The sequence below is a fragment of the Monodon monoceros genome, unplaced genomic scaffold, assembly GCF_005190385.1.
Source record: "Monodon monoceros isolate NGI ecotype Baffin Bay Population unplaced genomic scaffold, NGI_Narwhal_1 Super_Scaffold_9, whole genome shotgun sequence".
NCBI lineage: Eukaryota > Metazoa > Chordata > Mammalia > Artiodactyla > Monodontidae > Monodon > Monodon monoceros.
Genome location: NW_021703786.1, coordinates 10118200 through 10133268, shown reverse-complemented (window position 1 = coordinate 10133268; position 15069 = coordinate 10118200). Strand labels below are relative to the sequence as shown.

Sequence of the window (15069 nt, the reverse complement as noted above, 5' to 3'; positions counted from 1 at the left end):
TAATAGGGACATATTGGGTTGGCCAAAAGGTTCATTTGGTTTTTTCCGTAAGATGGCTCTAGCAGCACTTAGTTGTCTTTAGCTTCATTCAAAACAATTTTGTTAGATTGTATGTGACAGCTGTCATATCAGCGTGCATTTAAAAAAATACTTATCAAAATTCGTGAATTTTTGTGTAGCCATTTTAATACTGAAGATGGAAGAGAAAAAGCAACATTTTCAGCATATTATGCTTTATTATTTCAAGAAAAGTAAAAATGCAACTGAAACACAAAAAAATATTTGTGCAGTATATGGAAAAGGTGCTGTGACTGATTGAACATGTCAAAAGTGGTTTGCGAAGTTTCGTGCTGGAGATTTCTCACTGGACGATGTTCCACAGTTAGGTAGACCAGTTGAAGCTGAAAGCAATCAAATCGAGACATTGACTGAGAACAATCAACGTTATATGGTGCGGGAGATAGCCGACATACTCAAAACATCCAAATCAAGCATTGAAAATCATTTGCACCAGCTTGGTTATATTAATTGCTTTGATGTTTGGGTTCCACATAAGTTAAGAAAAAAAAACCTTGACTGTATTTCTGCATGGATTCTCTACTTAAATGTAATGAAAACGTTCTGTTTTTAAAACAAATTGTGATGGGTGATGAAATGTGGATACTGTACAATAACAAGGAAAGGAACAGATCGTGGGGCAAGCGAAATGAACCACCACCAACCAAACCAAAGCCCGGTCTTCACCCAAGGAAGGTGATATTGTGTATATGGTGGGATTGGAAGTGAGTCCTCTATTATGATCTCCTTCCGGAAAACCAAACAATTAATTCCAACAAGTACTGCTCCCAGTTAGAACAACGGAAAGCAGCACTCAATGAAAAGCGTCCAGAACTAGTCAACGGAAAACACGTAATCTTCCATCAGGATAATGCAAGACCGCATGTCTCTTTGATGACCAGGCAAAAACTGTTACAGCTTGGCTGGGAAGTTCTGATTCATCCGCTGTATTCACCAGACATTGCACCTTCGGATTTCCATTTATTTCAGTCTTTACAAAATTCTCTTAATGGAAAAACTTTCAATTCCCTGGGAGACAGTAAAAGGCACCTGGAACAGTTCTTTGCTCAAAAAGATAAAAAGTTTTGAGAATATGGAATTATGAAGTTGCCTGAAAAATGGCAGAAGATAGTGGAACAAAAGGTGAATATGTTGTTTAATAAAGTTTTTGGTGAAAATGAAAAATGTGTCTTTTACCTTTACTTAAAAACTAAAGGCACTTTTTTGGTCAACCCAATAAAATGGTGCAGCTGCTGTGGGAAACAATTTAGGAGTTACTCAAAAAGTTAAACGTAAGTTTACCCTCGTTATATATACATACAAGAGAACTGAAAACATACATCCACACAGAATCTTGTCCATGAGCATTCATAGCAGCATTATTCATAATGGCCAAAAGGTAGAAACAACCCAAATGTTCATCAACAGATGACTAGATAACCAAAACATAGTACATCCACACAATGGAAAAATGATACAAACAACAGCCATGAATGAACCTTGAAAACATTATAGGTAAAATCCAGTCACGAAAGACCACATACTGTATAGTTCCATTTATATGAAATGTTTAGAGCAGATAAACTCAGAAACAGAGAGTAGATTAATGGTAGGCTAGAGACCAGGGGTAAGGGGAAATAGGGAGTGACTGTTAATGGGTACAGGGTTTCTTTTGGGGATGATGAAAGTATTCTAGAATTAGATAGTGGTGATAGTTGCAAACATTTGTGAATATACTAAAAACTAATGAATTGTACAGTTTAAAATGATGAATTTATGGTATGTGAATTATCTCAATAAAAAAACTGCTTTAAACAAAATTGTAAATAACCAAGTCACTGCTTTGCATAAAGGGGGAAGAAAAGTCAAACTACATGCGTTTAGTTTCACAAATATATTAAACACTTACCAAGGGATCTGGACTTGGTAAAAAGATAACCTGAGAGATGAAAGAGAGGTAGTCCACTAAATCTTTATAATGGCCATCTTTAGAACTGCACAGAGAAATTCAAATCCTAGAAAGCTAACCTTTTCCAAGAGTAAATAATTTTTTTAAAAGTTTTTCTATGGCCTTCTTGTCCCAAAATGAAACTCTCATCTATTATTTTTTAACAGATTAATTTTTAATTAGTCAACTAACCAAGAAATTTCTCTCAGGCTTAGTACACAGGTCACATCCAAAGGTAACCCTAAACAATGAAATCATGTTAATTTGTTAACATGTTACTTGTTGATTATTTTATCTTCTCTTTCTAAAATACAAACTCCATGAGGAAGAGACCTTGTAAAACTTATTCACTGCTGTAACCCCAGCATCTAGAATAGTACTTGACATACACTACGCATTCTAACAAGTATGTACTTAACTTGGCAACATTCATATTAGAGATTAACAATATTTTGTAAAACTATATTCTTATTTTCCCAGAAATGTAAGTTAGGAAAAAGAAATGGCATTTCAAGCAAATTTAGGGAAGAATGCTAAAGAGAACAGGAAGGACAATCAAAGGCCATGTCACCTACATCCACATATAACTCCTACTACATAATAGCCAGAACGGGGTAGATGAATTCAGTCTTTCTTGAACACAAAAAGCAAGGGTGGTACGGTTTCAAAACAGTACGAATGTACTTACTGCTACTGAACTGTACGCTTAAAATATGGTCACAATGGTAAAATTCAGATATGTATAGTTTACCACAATTGTTACAAAATGAGTTTACCTTTTATCCAAAGCTCTCAATACTTTAGCAAAAACTTCCAATTCACAAAATTCACTGCCCAGTTGACATAGGCGTCCCTGTTGGTACAGCTGAAATTAAAAACAAACAAAAAAAGATAACATTTAAAATTTTAAATTTAATTTCAATTTCTACTTATGAAAATAATTTGATGGAGTTAATATTTGATGAATTTATGACTATTACTCAAAGTTAAGATTACACAGTAATATCAGGGAAGATTCTTATGCTAAAAGAAATGTAACGCTAACTTAACAAGTCTCTATAATTCATAGAGAACACTTTAATAGTTGTACATAATATTTAGAAATTAATATTTGTATAACAGTATACGGTACATGCTAAGTACTAAAAAGTGCTATATAATTACTTTATTTATTAAACACTAAAAACAGTTATACTCAGGACTTCCCTGGTGGAACAGGGGTTAAGAATCCTCCTGCCAATGCAGAGGACACGGTTCGATCCCTGGTCTGGGAATATCTCACATGCTGCGGAGCAACTAAGCCCGTGCGCCACAACTACTAAAGTAAGAGTGCCTAGAGCCCGTGCTCCACGACAAAGAGAAGCCACCGCAACGAGAAGCCCATGCACCGCAACGAAGAATAGCCGCCGCTCGCCGCAACTAGAAAAAGCCCATGCACAGCAACGAAGACCCAGTGCAACCAAAAAATAAACAAATAAATTGATTAAAGAAGAACAATAATATTCAAAAAACTAAACTTTTTTTTAAAAAAATTATTTATTTATTTTTGGCTGTGCTGGGTCTTCGTTTCTGTGCGACGGCTTTCTCTAGTTGTGGCAAGCGGGGGCCACTCTTCCATCGCAGTGCGTGGGCCTCTCACTGTCACGGCCTCTCTTGTTGCAGAGCACAGGCTCCAGACGCGCAGGCTCAGTAGCTGTGACTCGTGGGCCTAGTTGCTCCGCAGCATGTGGGATCCTCCCAGACCAGGGCTCGAACCCGTGTTCCCTGCATTGGCAGGCAGACTCTCAACCAGTGCACCACCAGGGAAGTCTGAAACTTTTTTTTATTAAACTTCTTTTTTTCTTAAACAAAACTTGGTAAAGTAAAATTATCAAAATGATAGCAAAGATAATATCCAGAAGCCAGAACTGGTCACTATGCCCCACTAACGGCTCTTCAGACCACAAAAACCTCAGTTCAGTTCCAGGCATGAAAACTTCACAAGCAGACTAACAGTAAATTATATCTAAAGTAATCCAGCATGGCAGGATTTCTGATCATGTCACAATCATTTACTCCTTTTGCCTGACTTTTTTTCTCTAACATCTTTATTGGAGTGTAATTGCTTTACAATGTCCTGTTAGTTTCTGCTGTGTAACAAAAGTGAATCAGCTGTATGTATACATATATCACCATATCCCCTCCCTCTTGCATCTCCTTCCCACGCTCCCTGTCTCACCCCTCTAGGTGGTCACAAAGCACCGAGCTGATCTCCCTGTGCGATGCAGCTGCTTCCCACTAGCTACCTATTTCACATTTGGTAGTGTATATATGTCAATGCTACTCTCTCACTTCGTCCCAGGTTACCCGCCCCCCTGCCTGTGTCCTCAACTCCATTGGCTATGTCTGCATCTTTATTCCTGTCCTGCCCCTAGGTTCATCAGAACCTTTTTTTTTTTAGATTCCATATATACATGTTTGCATACGGTATTTGTTTTTCTCTTTTTGAATTACTTCACTCCGTATGACAGACTCTAAGTCCTTCCAACTCACTACAACTAGTTCAATTTCGTTTCTTTTTATGGTTGAGTAATATTTCATTGTATACATGTGCCACATCTTCTTTATCCATTCATCTGTTGATGGACACTTAGGTTGCTTCCATGTCCCGGCTATTGTAAATAGTGCTGCAATGAACACTGTGGTACATGTCTCTTTTTGAATTATGGTTTTCTCAGGGTACATGCCCAGTAGTGGGATTGCTGGGTCATATGGTAGTTCTACTTTTAGTTTTTTAAAGAACCTTCATACTGTTCTCCGTGACTGTATCAATTTACATTCCTACCAACAGTGCAAGAGGGCTCCCTTTTCTCCACACCCTCGCCAGCACTTATTGTTTGTAGATCTTTTCATGATGGCCATTCTGACCCCTGTGAGGTGATACCTCACTGTAGTTTTGATTTGCATTTCTCTAATGATTAGTGATGTTGAGCATCTTTTCATGTGTTTGTTGGCAATCTGTATATCTTCTATGCAGAAATGTCTGTTTAGGTCTTCTGCCCATTTCTGGATTGGGTTGTTTGTTTTTTTTGATATTGAGCTGCTTGTACATTTTAGAGATTAATCCGTTGTCAGCTGCTTTGTTTGCAAATATTTTCTCCCATTCTGAGGGTTGTCTTTTTGTCTTGCTTATGGTTTCCTTTGCTGTGCAAAAGCTTTTAAGTTTCATTAGGTCCCATTTGTTTGTTTTTATTTCTATTACTCTAGGAGGTGGGTCAAAAAGGATCTTGCTGTGATTTATGTCATAGAGTGTTCTGCCTATGTTTTCCTCTAAGAGTTTTATAGTGTCTGGCCTTACATTTAGGTCTTTAATCCATTTTGAGTTTATTTCTGTGTATGGTGTTAGGAAGTGTTCTAATTTCATTCTTTTACATGTAACTGTCCAGTTTTCCCAGCATCACTTATTGAAGAGGCTGTCTTTTCTCCATTGTATGTTCTTGCCTCCTTTATCAACGATAAGACCCATATGTGCATGGATTTATCTCTGGGCTTTCTATCCCGTTCATTGATCTGTATTTCTGTTTTGTTGCAGTACCATACTGTCTTGATTACTGTAGCTTTGTAGTATAGTCTGAAGTCCAGGAGCCTGATTCCTCCAGCTCCGTTTTTTTTCCCTCAAGATTGCTTTGGCTATTCGGGGTGTTTTGTGTTTCCATACAAATTGTGATGTTTTTTGTTCTAGTTCTGTGAAAAATGCCATTGGTAGTTTGATAGGGATTGCACTGAATCTGTAGATCACTTTGGGTAGTATAGTCATTTTTACAATGCTGATTCTTCCAATCCAAGAACATGGTATATCTCTCTGTTTGTATCGTCTTTAATTTCTTTTATCAGTGTCTTGTAGTTTGCTGCATACAGGTCTTTTGTCTCCTTAGGTACGTTTATTCCTAGATATTTTATTCTTTTTGTTGCAATGGTAAATGGGAGTGTTTCCCTAATTTCTTGCAGATTTTTCGTCGTTAGTGTATAGGAATGCAAGAGATGTGTGCAATAATTTTGTATCCTGCTACTTTACCAAATTCGTTGATTAGCTCTAGTAGCGTTCTGGTAGCATCTTTAGGATTCTCTATGTATAGTATCATGTCATCTGCAAACAGTGACAGTTTTACTTCTTCTTTTCCAATTTGGATTCCTTTTATTTCTTTTTCTTCTCTGATTGCCGTGGCTAAAACTTCTAAAACCATGTTGAATAACAGTGGTGAGAGTGGACATCCTTGTCTTGCTCCTGATCTTAGAGGAAATGGTTTCAGTTTATCACCACTGAGAATGATGTTGGCTGCGGGTTTGTCATATATGGCCTTTATTATGTTGAGGTAGGTTCCCTCTATGCCCACTTTCTGGAGAGTTTTTATCATAAATGGGTGCTGAATTCTGTCAAAAGCTTTTTCTGCTTCTATTGAGATTATCATATGATTTCTATCCTTCAGTTTGTTAATATGGTGTATCACATTGATTGATTTGGTATATTGAAGAATCCTTGCATTCCTGGGATAAACCCCACTTGATCATGGTGTATGATCCTTTTAATGTGCGGTGGATTCTGTTGGCTAGTATTTTGTTGAGGATTTTTGCATCTATGTTCATCAGTGATATTGGCCTGTAGTTTTCTTTTTTTGTGACATCTTTGTCTGGTTTTGGTATCAGGGCGATGGTGGCCTCATAGAATGAGTTTGGGAGTGTTCCCCCCTCTGCTATATTTTGGAAGTGTTTGAAAAGGATAGGTGTTAGCTCTTCTCTAAGTGTTTGATAGCATTCACCTGTGAAGCCATCTGGTCCTGGGCTTTTGTTTGTTGGAAGATTTTTAAGCACAGTCTCAATTTCAGTGCTTGTGATTGGTCTGTTTTTATTTTCTGTTTGTTCCTGGTTCAGTCTCGGAAGATTGTGGTTTTCTAAGAATTTGTCCATTTCTTCCAGGTTGTCCATTTTATTCGCATATAGTTGCTTGTAGTAATCTCTCATGATCCTTTGTATTTCTGCAGTGTCAGTTGTTACTTCTTTTTCATTTCTAATTCTATTGATTTGAGTCTTCTCCCTTTTTTTCTTAATGAGTCTGGCTAATAGTTTATCAATTTTGTTTATCTTCTCAAAGAACCAGCTTTTAGTTTTATTGATCTTTGCTACTGTTTCCTTCATTTCTTTTTCACTTATTTCTGATCTGATCTTTATGATTTCTTTCCTTCTGCTAACTTTGGGGTTTTTTTGTTCTTCTTTCTCTAGTTGCTTTAGGTGCAAGGTTAGGTTGTTTATTCGGGATGTTTCTTGTTTCTTGAGGTAGGACTGTATTGCTATACACTTCCCTCTTAGAACTGCTTTTGCTGCATCCCATAGGTTTTGGGTCGTCATGTGTTTATTGTCATCTGTTTCTAGGTATTTTTTAATTTCCTCAGTGATCTCTTGGTTATTTAGTAGTGTATTGTTTAGCCTCCATGTGTTTGTATTTTCTACAGCTTTTTTTCCCTGTAATTGATATCTAGTCTCACAGCGTTGTGGTCAGAAAAGATACTTGATATGATTTCAATTTTCTTAAATTTACCAAGGCTTGATTTGTGACCCATGATATGATCTATCGTGGAGAATGTTCCATGAGCACTTGAGAAGAAAGTGTATTCTGTTGTTTTTGGATGATATGTCCTCTAAATATCAATTAAGTCCATCTTGTCTAATGTGTCATTTAAAGCTTGTGTCTCCTTATTTATTTTCATTGTGGATGATCTGTCCATTGGTGAGAGTGGAGTGTTAAAGTCCCCTATTATTATTGTGTTACTGTCGATTTCCCTTTTTATGGCTGTTAGCGTTTGCCTTATGTACTGAGGTCTTCCTATGTTAGGTGTGTAATATTTACAATTGTTATATCTTCTTCTTGGATTGATCCCTTGATCATTAATGTAGATTCCTTCTTTGTCTCTTGTAATAGTCTTTATGTTAAAGTCTACTTGTCTGATATGAGAATTGCTACTCCAGCTTTCTTCTGATTCTATTTGCATGGAATATCTTTTTCCATCCCCTCACTTTCAGTCTGTATGTGTCCCAAGGTCTGAAGTGGGTCTCTTGTAGACAGCATATGTACGGGTCTTGTTTTTGTATCCATTCAGCTAGTCTATGTCCTTCGGTTGGAGCATTTAATCCATTTACATTTAAGGTAATTATCAATATGTATGTTCCTATCACCATTTTCTTAATTGTTTTAGGTTTGTTATTGTAGGTCTTTTCCTTCTCTTGTGTTTCCTGCCTAGAGAAGTTCCTTTAGCATTTATTGTTAAGCTTGTTTGGTGGTGTTGAATTCTAACTTTTGCTTGCCTGTAAAGGTTTTAATTTCTCCGTCAAATCTGAATGAGGTCCTTGCTGGGTAGAGTAATCTTGGTTGTAGGTTTTTCCTTTTTTTTTTTTTTGATATTTCCTTATTTATTTTTGGCCATGTTTGGGTCTTCACTGTTTTTTTATGTTTTAAATAAATTTATATATTTGCCTATTTATTTTTGGCTGTGCTGGGTCTTCGTTGCTGCACAAGGGGGCTACTCTTCTTTGCAGTGCACGGGCTTTTCATTGCAGTGGCTTCTCTTGTTGCAGAGCACAGGCTCTAGGCGCACGGGCTACAGCAGTTGTCGCACGTGGGCTCAGTAGTTGTGGCTCACAGGCTCTAGAGCACAGGCTCAGTAGTTGTGGTTCACAGGCTTAGTTGCTCCATGGCATGTGGGATCTTCCTGGACCAGGGCTCAAACCCGTGTCCCCTGCATTGGCAGGCGGATTCTCAACCACTGCACCACCAGGGAAGCCCCTGGGTCTTCATTGTTGTGCCAGGCTTTCTTTAGTTGTGGCGAGCAGGGGCTATTCTTCGTTGCGGTGCATAGGCTTCTCATTGCAGTGGCTTCTCTTGTTGCAGAGCACGGGCTCTAGGCATGTGGGCTTCAGTAGTTGTGGCATGCAGGCTCAGTAGTTGTGGCTCGCAGGCACCAGAGCACAGGATGAGTAGTTTTGGCGCAAGGCTTACCTGCTCTGTGGCATGTGGGATCTTCCGGGACCAGGGATTGAATCTGTGTCCACTGCACTGGTAGGCAGATTCGTTACCACTGTGCCACCAGGGAAGCCCCCTTTCATCACTTTAAATATGTCCTGCCACTCCCTTCTGGCTTGCAGAGTTTCCGCTGAAAGATCAGCTGTTAACCTTATGGGGTCTCCCTTCTATGTTATTTGTTGCTTTTCCTTGCTGCTTTTAATATTTTTTTCTTTGTATTTAATTTTTGATAATTTGATTAATATGTGTCTTGGCATGTCTCTCCTTGGATTTATCCTGTATGGGACTCTCTGCACTTCCTGTACTTGATTATTTCCTTTCCCTTGTCAGGGAAGTTTTCGACTATAATCTCTTCAAATATTTTCTCAGACCCTTTCTTTTTCTCTTCTTCTTCTGAGACACCTATAATTCGAATGTTGGTGCATTTAATGTTGTCCCAGAGGTCTCTGAGACTGTCCTCAATTCTTTTCATTCTTTTTTCTTTATTCTGCTCTGCGGTAGTTAGTTCCACTATTTTATCTTCCAGGTCACTTCTCTTTCTTCTGCCTCAGTTATTCTGCTATTGACTCCTTCTAGAGTATTTTTAATTTATTTATTGTGCTGTTCATCACTGTTTGTTCTTTAGTTCTTCTAAGTCCTTGTTAAACATTTCTTGTATTTTCTCTATTCTATTTCCAAGATTTTAGATCATCTTTACTCTCATTACTCTGAATTCTTTTTCAGGTAGACTGCCTATTTCTTCTTCATTTGTTCTGGGGGGTTTTTACCTTGCTCCTTCATCTGCTGCATATTTCTCTGTGTTCTCATTTTGTTTAACTTACTTTGTTTGGGGTCTCCTTTTCATGGGCTGCAGGTTTGTAGTTCCTGTTGTTTTTGATGTCTGCCCCCAGTGGGTGAGATTGGTTCAGTGGCTTGTGTAGGCTTTCTGGTGGAGGGGGCTGGTGCCTGTGTTCTGGTGGGCAGGGCCGCGTCTGGCCATGTGTTTTGGGGTGTCTGTGAACTTAGTATGATTTTAGGCAGCCTCTCTGCTAATGGGTGGGGTTGTGTTCCTGTTTGTTTGGCATGGGGTGTCTAGCACTGGAGCTTGCTGGCTGTTGGGTGGACCTGGGTCTTAGTGTTGAGATGGAGATCTCTGGGAGAGCTCTCGCCGATTGCTATTACGTGGGGTGGGGAGGTCTCTGGTGGTCCAATGTTCTGAACTCGGCTCTCCCACCTTGGAGGCGCAGCACCAAGACCCTGTCAGCCACACTGCAAGGTACGTAGGGATTTTCTTGCCTTTGGGGACGTCTGAGGTCTTCTGCCAGTGTTCAGTATGTGTTCTGTAGTTGGTCCACATGTAGATGTATTTCTGATGTATCTGTGGGGAGGAAGGTGATCTCTACATCCCACTCCTCTGCCATCTTGAAGATATCCACTGAAGACACCAACCTCCGCAAGAACTAGAGGTGCAGAGGCATTTTTTTCAGAGGATTTGCAGAGCTTGCTTTTTTTTTTTTCTTTTCCTTTGTGCTTTGTCTAGTTTCACTTGTTCACAGGGTGCTTCATGCAGAGGCCTCACACCCGGCACTTTGGATCAGAGTGCCTAGTGAGAAATGGCTGCGCTGACACCTCAGCTCAGCGGGCCGGGCTGTGTGCGGAAGCACTGTCCCTGACACTGCAACTCAAGATCTGCCTGATTTTTTAAAACTTCCATTTAAAATAGTATTTTAATAAATGTGTTAAATGTTTATCCCAAATAATACATGTACACAGTTAAAAAAAAAAATACTACTGCCCCTCTTTCCCCTGCCTCAACTTCACCAAATGTTACTGAATTTATATAGCTATATAAATACAGTGCCTTAGAAGGCAGGAATTTTATTATATCAACTCATTTTACATTAGTAAGCACTTAACACTTAGCTCATTTGACAAAAACATGGGTTTCAGAAAGAGGACATGATCCTGAATTCATCTGCCAAATGGGCCAGTTAACTTTGCACAGGGAAAACATACTACAAACTCATTTAGCAAACTCTTGGGCATAAATCACTATTCATAATGGAGGCCAGGTCAGATTAGGTAGATACAGGAATACAAATCAATAATGACTGCTGGAAGGGAGAGGCGACAGGGAGTGCCACGTGCTCAGGAAGGGGAGGCAGAAATGTTATCTTCAAACAGTGATTGGATATTCATCTTAACCATAAACTTTCACAAGGAAAGATTTGCTATTTTTGGAGATGATTATGTTTTCTGAGGTTAGAAAAACAGGGACTTCCCTGGCAGTCCAGTAGCTGGGACTCCACGCTCCCACTGCAGGGGGCACAGGTTCAATCCCTGGTCAGGGAACTAGGATCCCGCAAGCCACACAGTGTGGCCAAAAAAAAAAAAAAAAGCTTCTGGGAATGTATATGATAAAATTCCCTTCCATCACATATACCTTCACAGTTAACCAATGAAGAATAACTCAGGGAAAATAAAGCTGAGAATTTATAATCACATCCTATTTGGAGGCTTAACAATGTGATACATTTCTGATTTGGGGGAGAAAAACAAATGCACTTATCAAAATATATACATACACATACTCCAAAAACAATACAGGACCAAAAAACCTTAGTTTCTTACCAAAGTAACTCATCATTAGCAAACTTAAGGCTTAGAATTTCTTTTGTAAGATAGAAGAAATGGAAAGTTGTACAACTTTTTTTGACTACACTTACTAGTCAAATAAAGACAATTAAACTAAACTTTATATGTTCTACAACTCATAGTATCCCTTTAATACTGAAAATTTCCTAACAAATGGATTTGAAACTAAAATTTAGGAAAGTAGTAACCTTAGTTATAATTTTAAATATAAGTATGCCTATTAACAAACACAAGCTTTTTTTTTTTCCTCTCAGCTGTTTAATTTTTCTAGCTAAAAAGGGGTCCGCATTTAAATTCTGGGGAGAGAGTAGTGACTTAACTGTTTCAAATCATCCTTTCCTATACAACAACTATAATTCAAAAAAAGGAAATCCTTACTAGGCTTATCCCCAAAATGAAAATTTCTACATTTTATGAATGGGATTTTTGAATACCAATCCAGAAGAAAAAGAGCATTTAATCCTTACAGAGATCTTATATGTATGTGCCAGGCACTGTTCTAAGTGCTTTTCATAAGCAACTCACTCTATCCTTCCACAGATGAGGAAACTGAGGCATATAAAGTTAAATAACCTGGTCTAAATCACACAATTAAGAAGTGGCAAGGCATTTGCAGCAACATGGATGCAACTAGAGATTATCATACTAAGTGAAGGAAGTCAGAAAGAGAAAGACAAATACCATATGGTATCACTTATAGGTGGAATCTAAAATATGGCACAAATGAACCTATCTACAAAACAGAAACAGATTCATAGATATAGAGAACAGACTTGTGGTTGCCAAGGAGGACAGGAGGAAGGAGAGGGATGGACTGGGAGTTTGTGTTTGGTAGAGGCAAACTATTACATAGAGAATGGATAAACAACAAGGTCCTACTATATAGCACAAGGAATGATATTCAATATCCTGTAATAAATCATAATGGAAAAGAATATTAGAAAAGAATGTCTCTATGTGTATAACTGAGTCACTTTACTGCACAGCAGAGATTGGCACAACATTGTACATCAACTATACTTCAATTAAAAAAAAAAAGGGCTTCCCTGGTGGTGCAGTGGTTGAGAGTCCGCCTGCCAATGCAGGGGACACGGGTTCGTGCCCTGGTCCGGGAGGATCCCACATGCCGCAGAGCAGCTAGGCCTGTGAGCCATGGCCGCTGAGCCTGCGCGTCCGGAGCCTGTGCTCCGCAACAGGAGAGGCCACAACAGTGAGAGGCCCACGTACCCTCAAAAAAAAAAAAAGTGGCAAGGCAACAATCTGGCTCCAAGCAGTCTATCCTTACATCCATGTTCCTAATAACTTACAGTACAATGCTTTTAGACGGTTTTATATCAGGAAGTAAGAAAGAGTATAAAATGGGCAATTTAAAACATTTTTATAGAAATAATAGAAGAGGGACTTCCCTGGCAGTCCAGTGGTTAAGACTCCATGCTCCCAATGCAGGGGGCATAGGTTGGATCCCTGGTCAGAGAACTAAGATCCCTCATGCCACACAGCACAGGCAAAAAAAAAAAAAAAGAAGAAGAAATAATAGAAGATTAATCCCTTCATAGAGTCACACATCTTATGAAGTAGAGCTTAGAAGAAACAAAACTGAGGCTCTAGGTTCTTTGGTAATGATTCTTATACCAAATTTTTAAAAATCTGACTTATTTTATTTCATTATTACATGTGTTTTAATATTAAATTCTGAGCGGGAAAAGAGATTCAGATGTAGAGAACAGGCTTGTGGACCCGGGTTGGGGGGTGGGGAAGGGGAGGATGGGACAAACAGAGAGTAGCACCAACAAATATTCACTACAATCTATAAAATAGATAGCCAGTGGGAAGCTACTGTACAGCACAGGGAGCTCAGCTCGGTGCTCTGTGATGACCTAGAGGGGTGGGACAGGGTGGGGGGCATTGGGGTGGGAGGAAGGTTCAAGAGGGAGGGGATATATGTATACATATAGCTGATCCACATTGTTGTACAGCAAAAACTAACAACATTGTAAAGCAATTATGCTCCAATACAAAAAATTTTTTTAATAAATAAATTTTGCACCCACTGGGTAATGAGGCTATTAAAGGACTAGCAACTTCTTTTAGCTACTGGTACTTTAAGGAAAATAAGAAAAAACAAGTTTATTTTATAAGTAGGTAAATTATCTCCCAAAAGATATGAAACAGACAATAAAAATATTATGTAAAAACATAAACAATAGTACAGGTATGTAGACTAATCAATGGAACAAAACGCAAAGTTCAAAAGCAGATTTTAGTATACATAAAAAAATTAACATATGATAAAGGAAGCATTTTAAAAATCACTGAAAGAAACAAAAAATTAGTTAATAAAGAGTGCATAAAAATGGGAAAACAAAGTAAGGTACCTCCTGATAAAATAGAACAAAAATAAATTCCAGATTTATCAAAGTTTTAAATATTAAACAATTAAATCATAGCAGTGTTAAAAGCTACCTGGTAACACTGCCTTTCTAAGCATTATATACCACAGGCAAAAATCATAAAGGAAGAGATATGTGACTTGATAAACACCAAAAATGTCCATGAATATAAAATACTGTAAATAGGGCTTCCCTAGTGGTGCAGTGGTTAACAATCTGCCTGCCAATGCAAGGGACACGGGTTCGAGCCCTGGCCTGGGAAGATCCCACATGCCACAGAGCAAGTAAGCCCGTGTGCCACAACTACTGAGCCTGCACTCGGAGCCTGCAAGCCACAACTACTGAGCCCACGTGCCACAACTACTGAAGCCTGTGTGCCTAGAGCCTGTGCTCTGCAACAAGAGAAGCCACTGCAATGAGAAGCCCATGCACCGCAACAAAGAGTAACCCCTGCTCACCACAACTAGAGAAAGACTGCGCGCAGCAACGAAGACCCAACACAACCAAAAATAAACAAATAAATTTTTAAAATAAATAAATAATAAAATAAAATACTGTAAATAAAAATTAAACATACAATAAAAGTAAGTAAAATATTAGTAACACACTTGTGCAAGTTTTAATAGCTTTAATACATAAATGGGTGAAACTCCTGGTGATATTTTAGAAGCAATGGCTTTCAGAGACTAAAGAAAAATTTTCTTTCTTTAAAAAATATTTATTTGGGGCTTCCCTGGTGGCGCAGTGGTTGAGAATCCGCCTGCCAATGCAGGGGACACAGGTTCGAGCCCTGGTCTGGGAAGATCCCACATGCCGCAGAGCAAATAGGCCCGTGAGCCACAACTACTGAGCCTGCGCGTCTGGAGCCTGTGCTCCGCAACAAGAGAGGCCGCGACAGTGAGAGGCCTGCACACCGCGACGAACAGTGGCCCCCACTCGCCGCAACTAGAGAAAGCCCGCGCGCAGCAACGAAGACCCAACGCGGCCAA

General features: G+C 38.9%; 1 protein-coding gene across 1 annotated transcript in view; it reads right to left on the bottom strand.

Moving 5' to 3' along the window:
• Positions 1 to 15069, bottom strand: part of APPBP2 (amyloid beta precursor protein binding protein 2) — a 66512-nt gene that overhangs the window by 35622 nt on the left and 15821 nt on the right. Inside the window, exon 2 of the mRNA XM_029211892.1 lies at positions 2782 to 2870. Coding sequence (XP_029067725.1) covers positions 2782 to 2870 — 89 coding nt within the window. The remainder of the gene's footprint in view (positions 1 to 2781; positions 2871 to 15069) is intronic.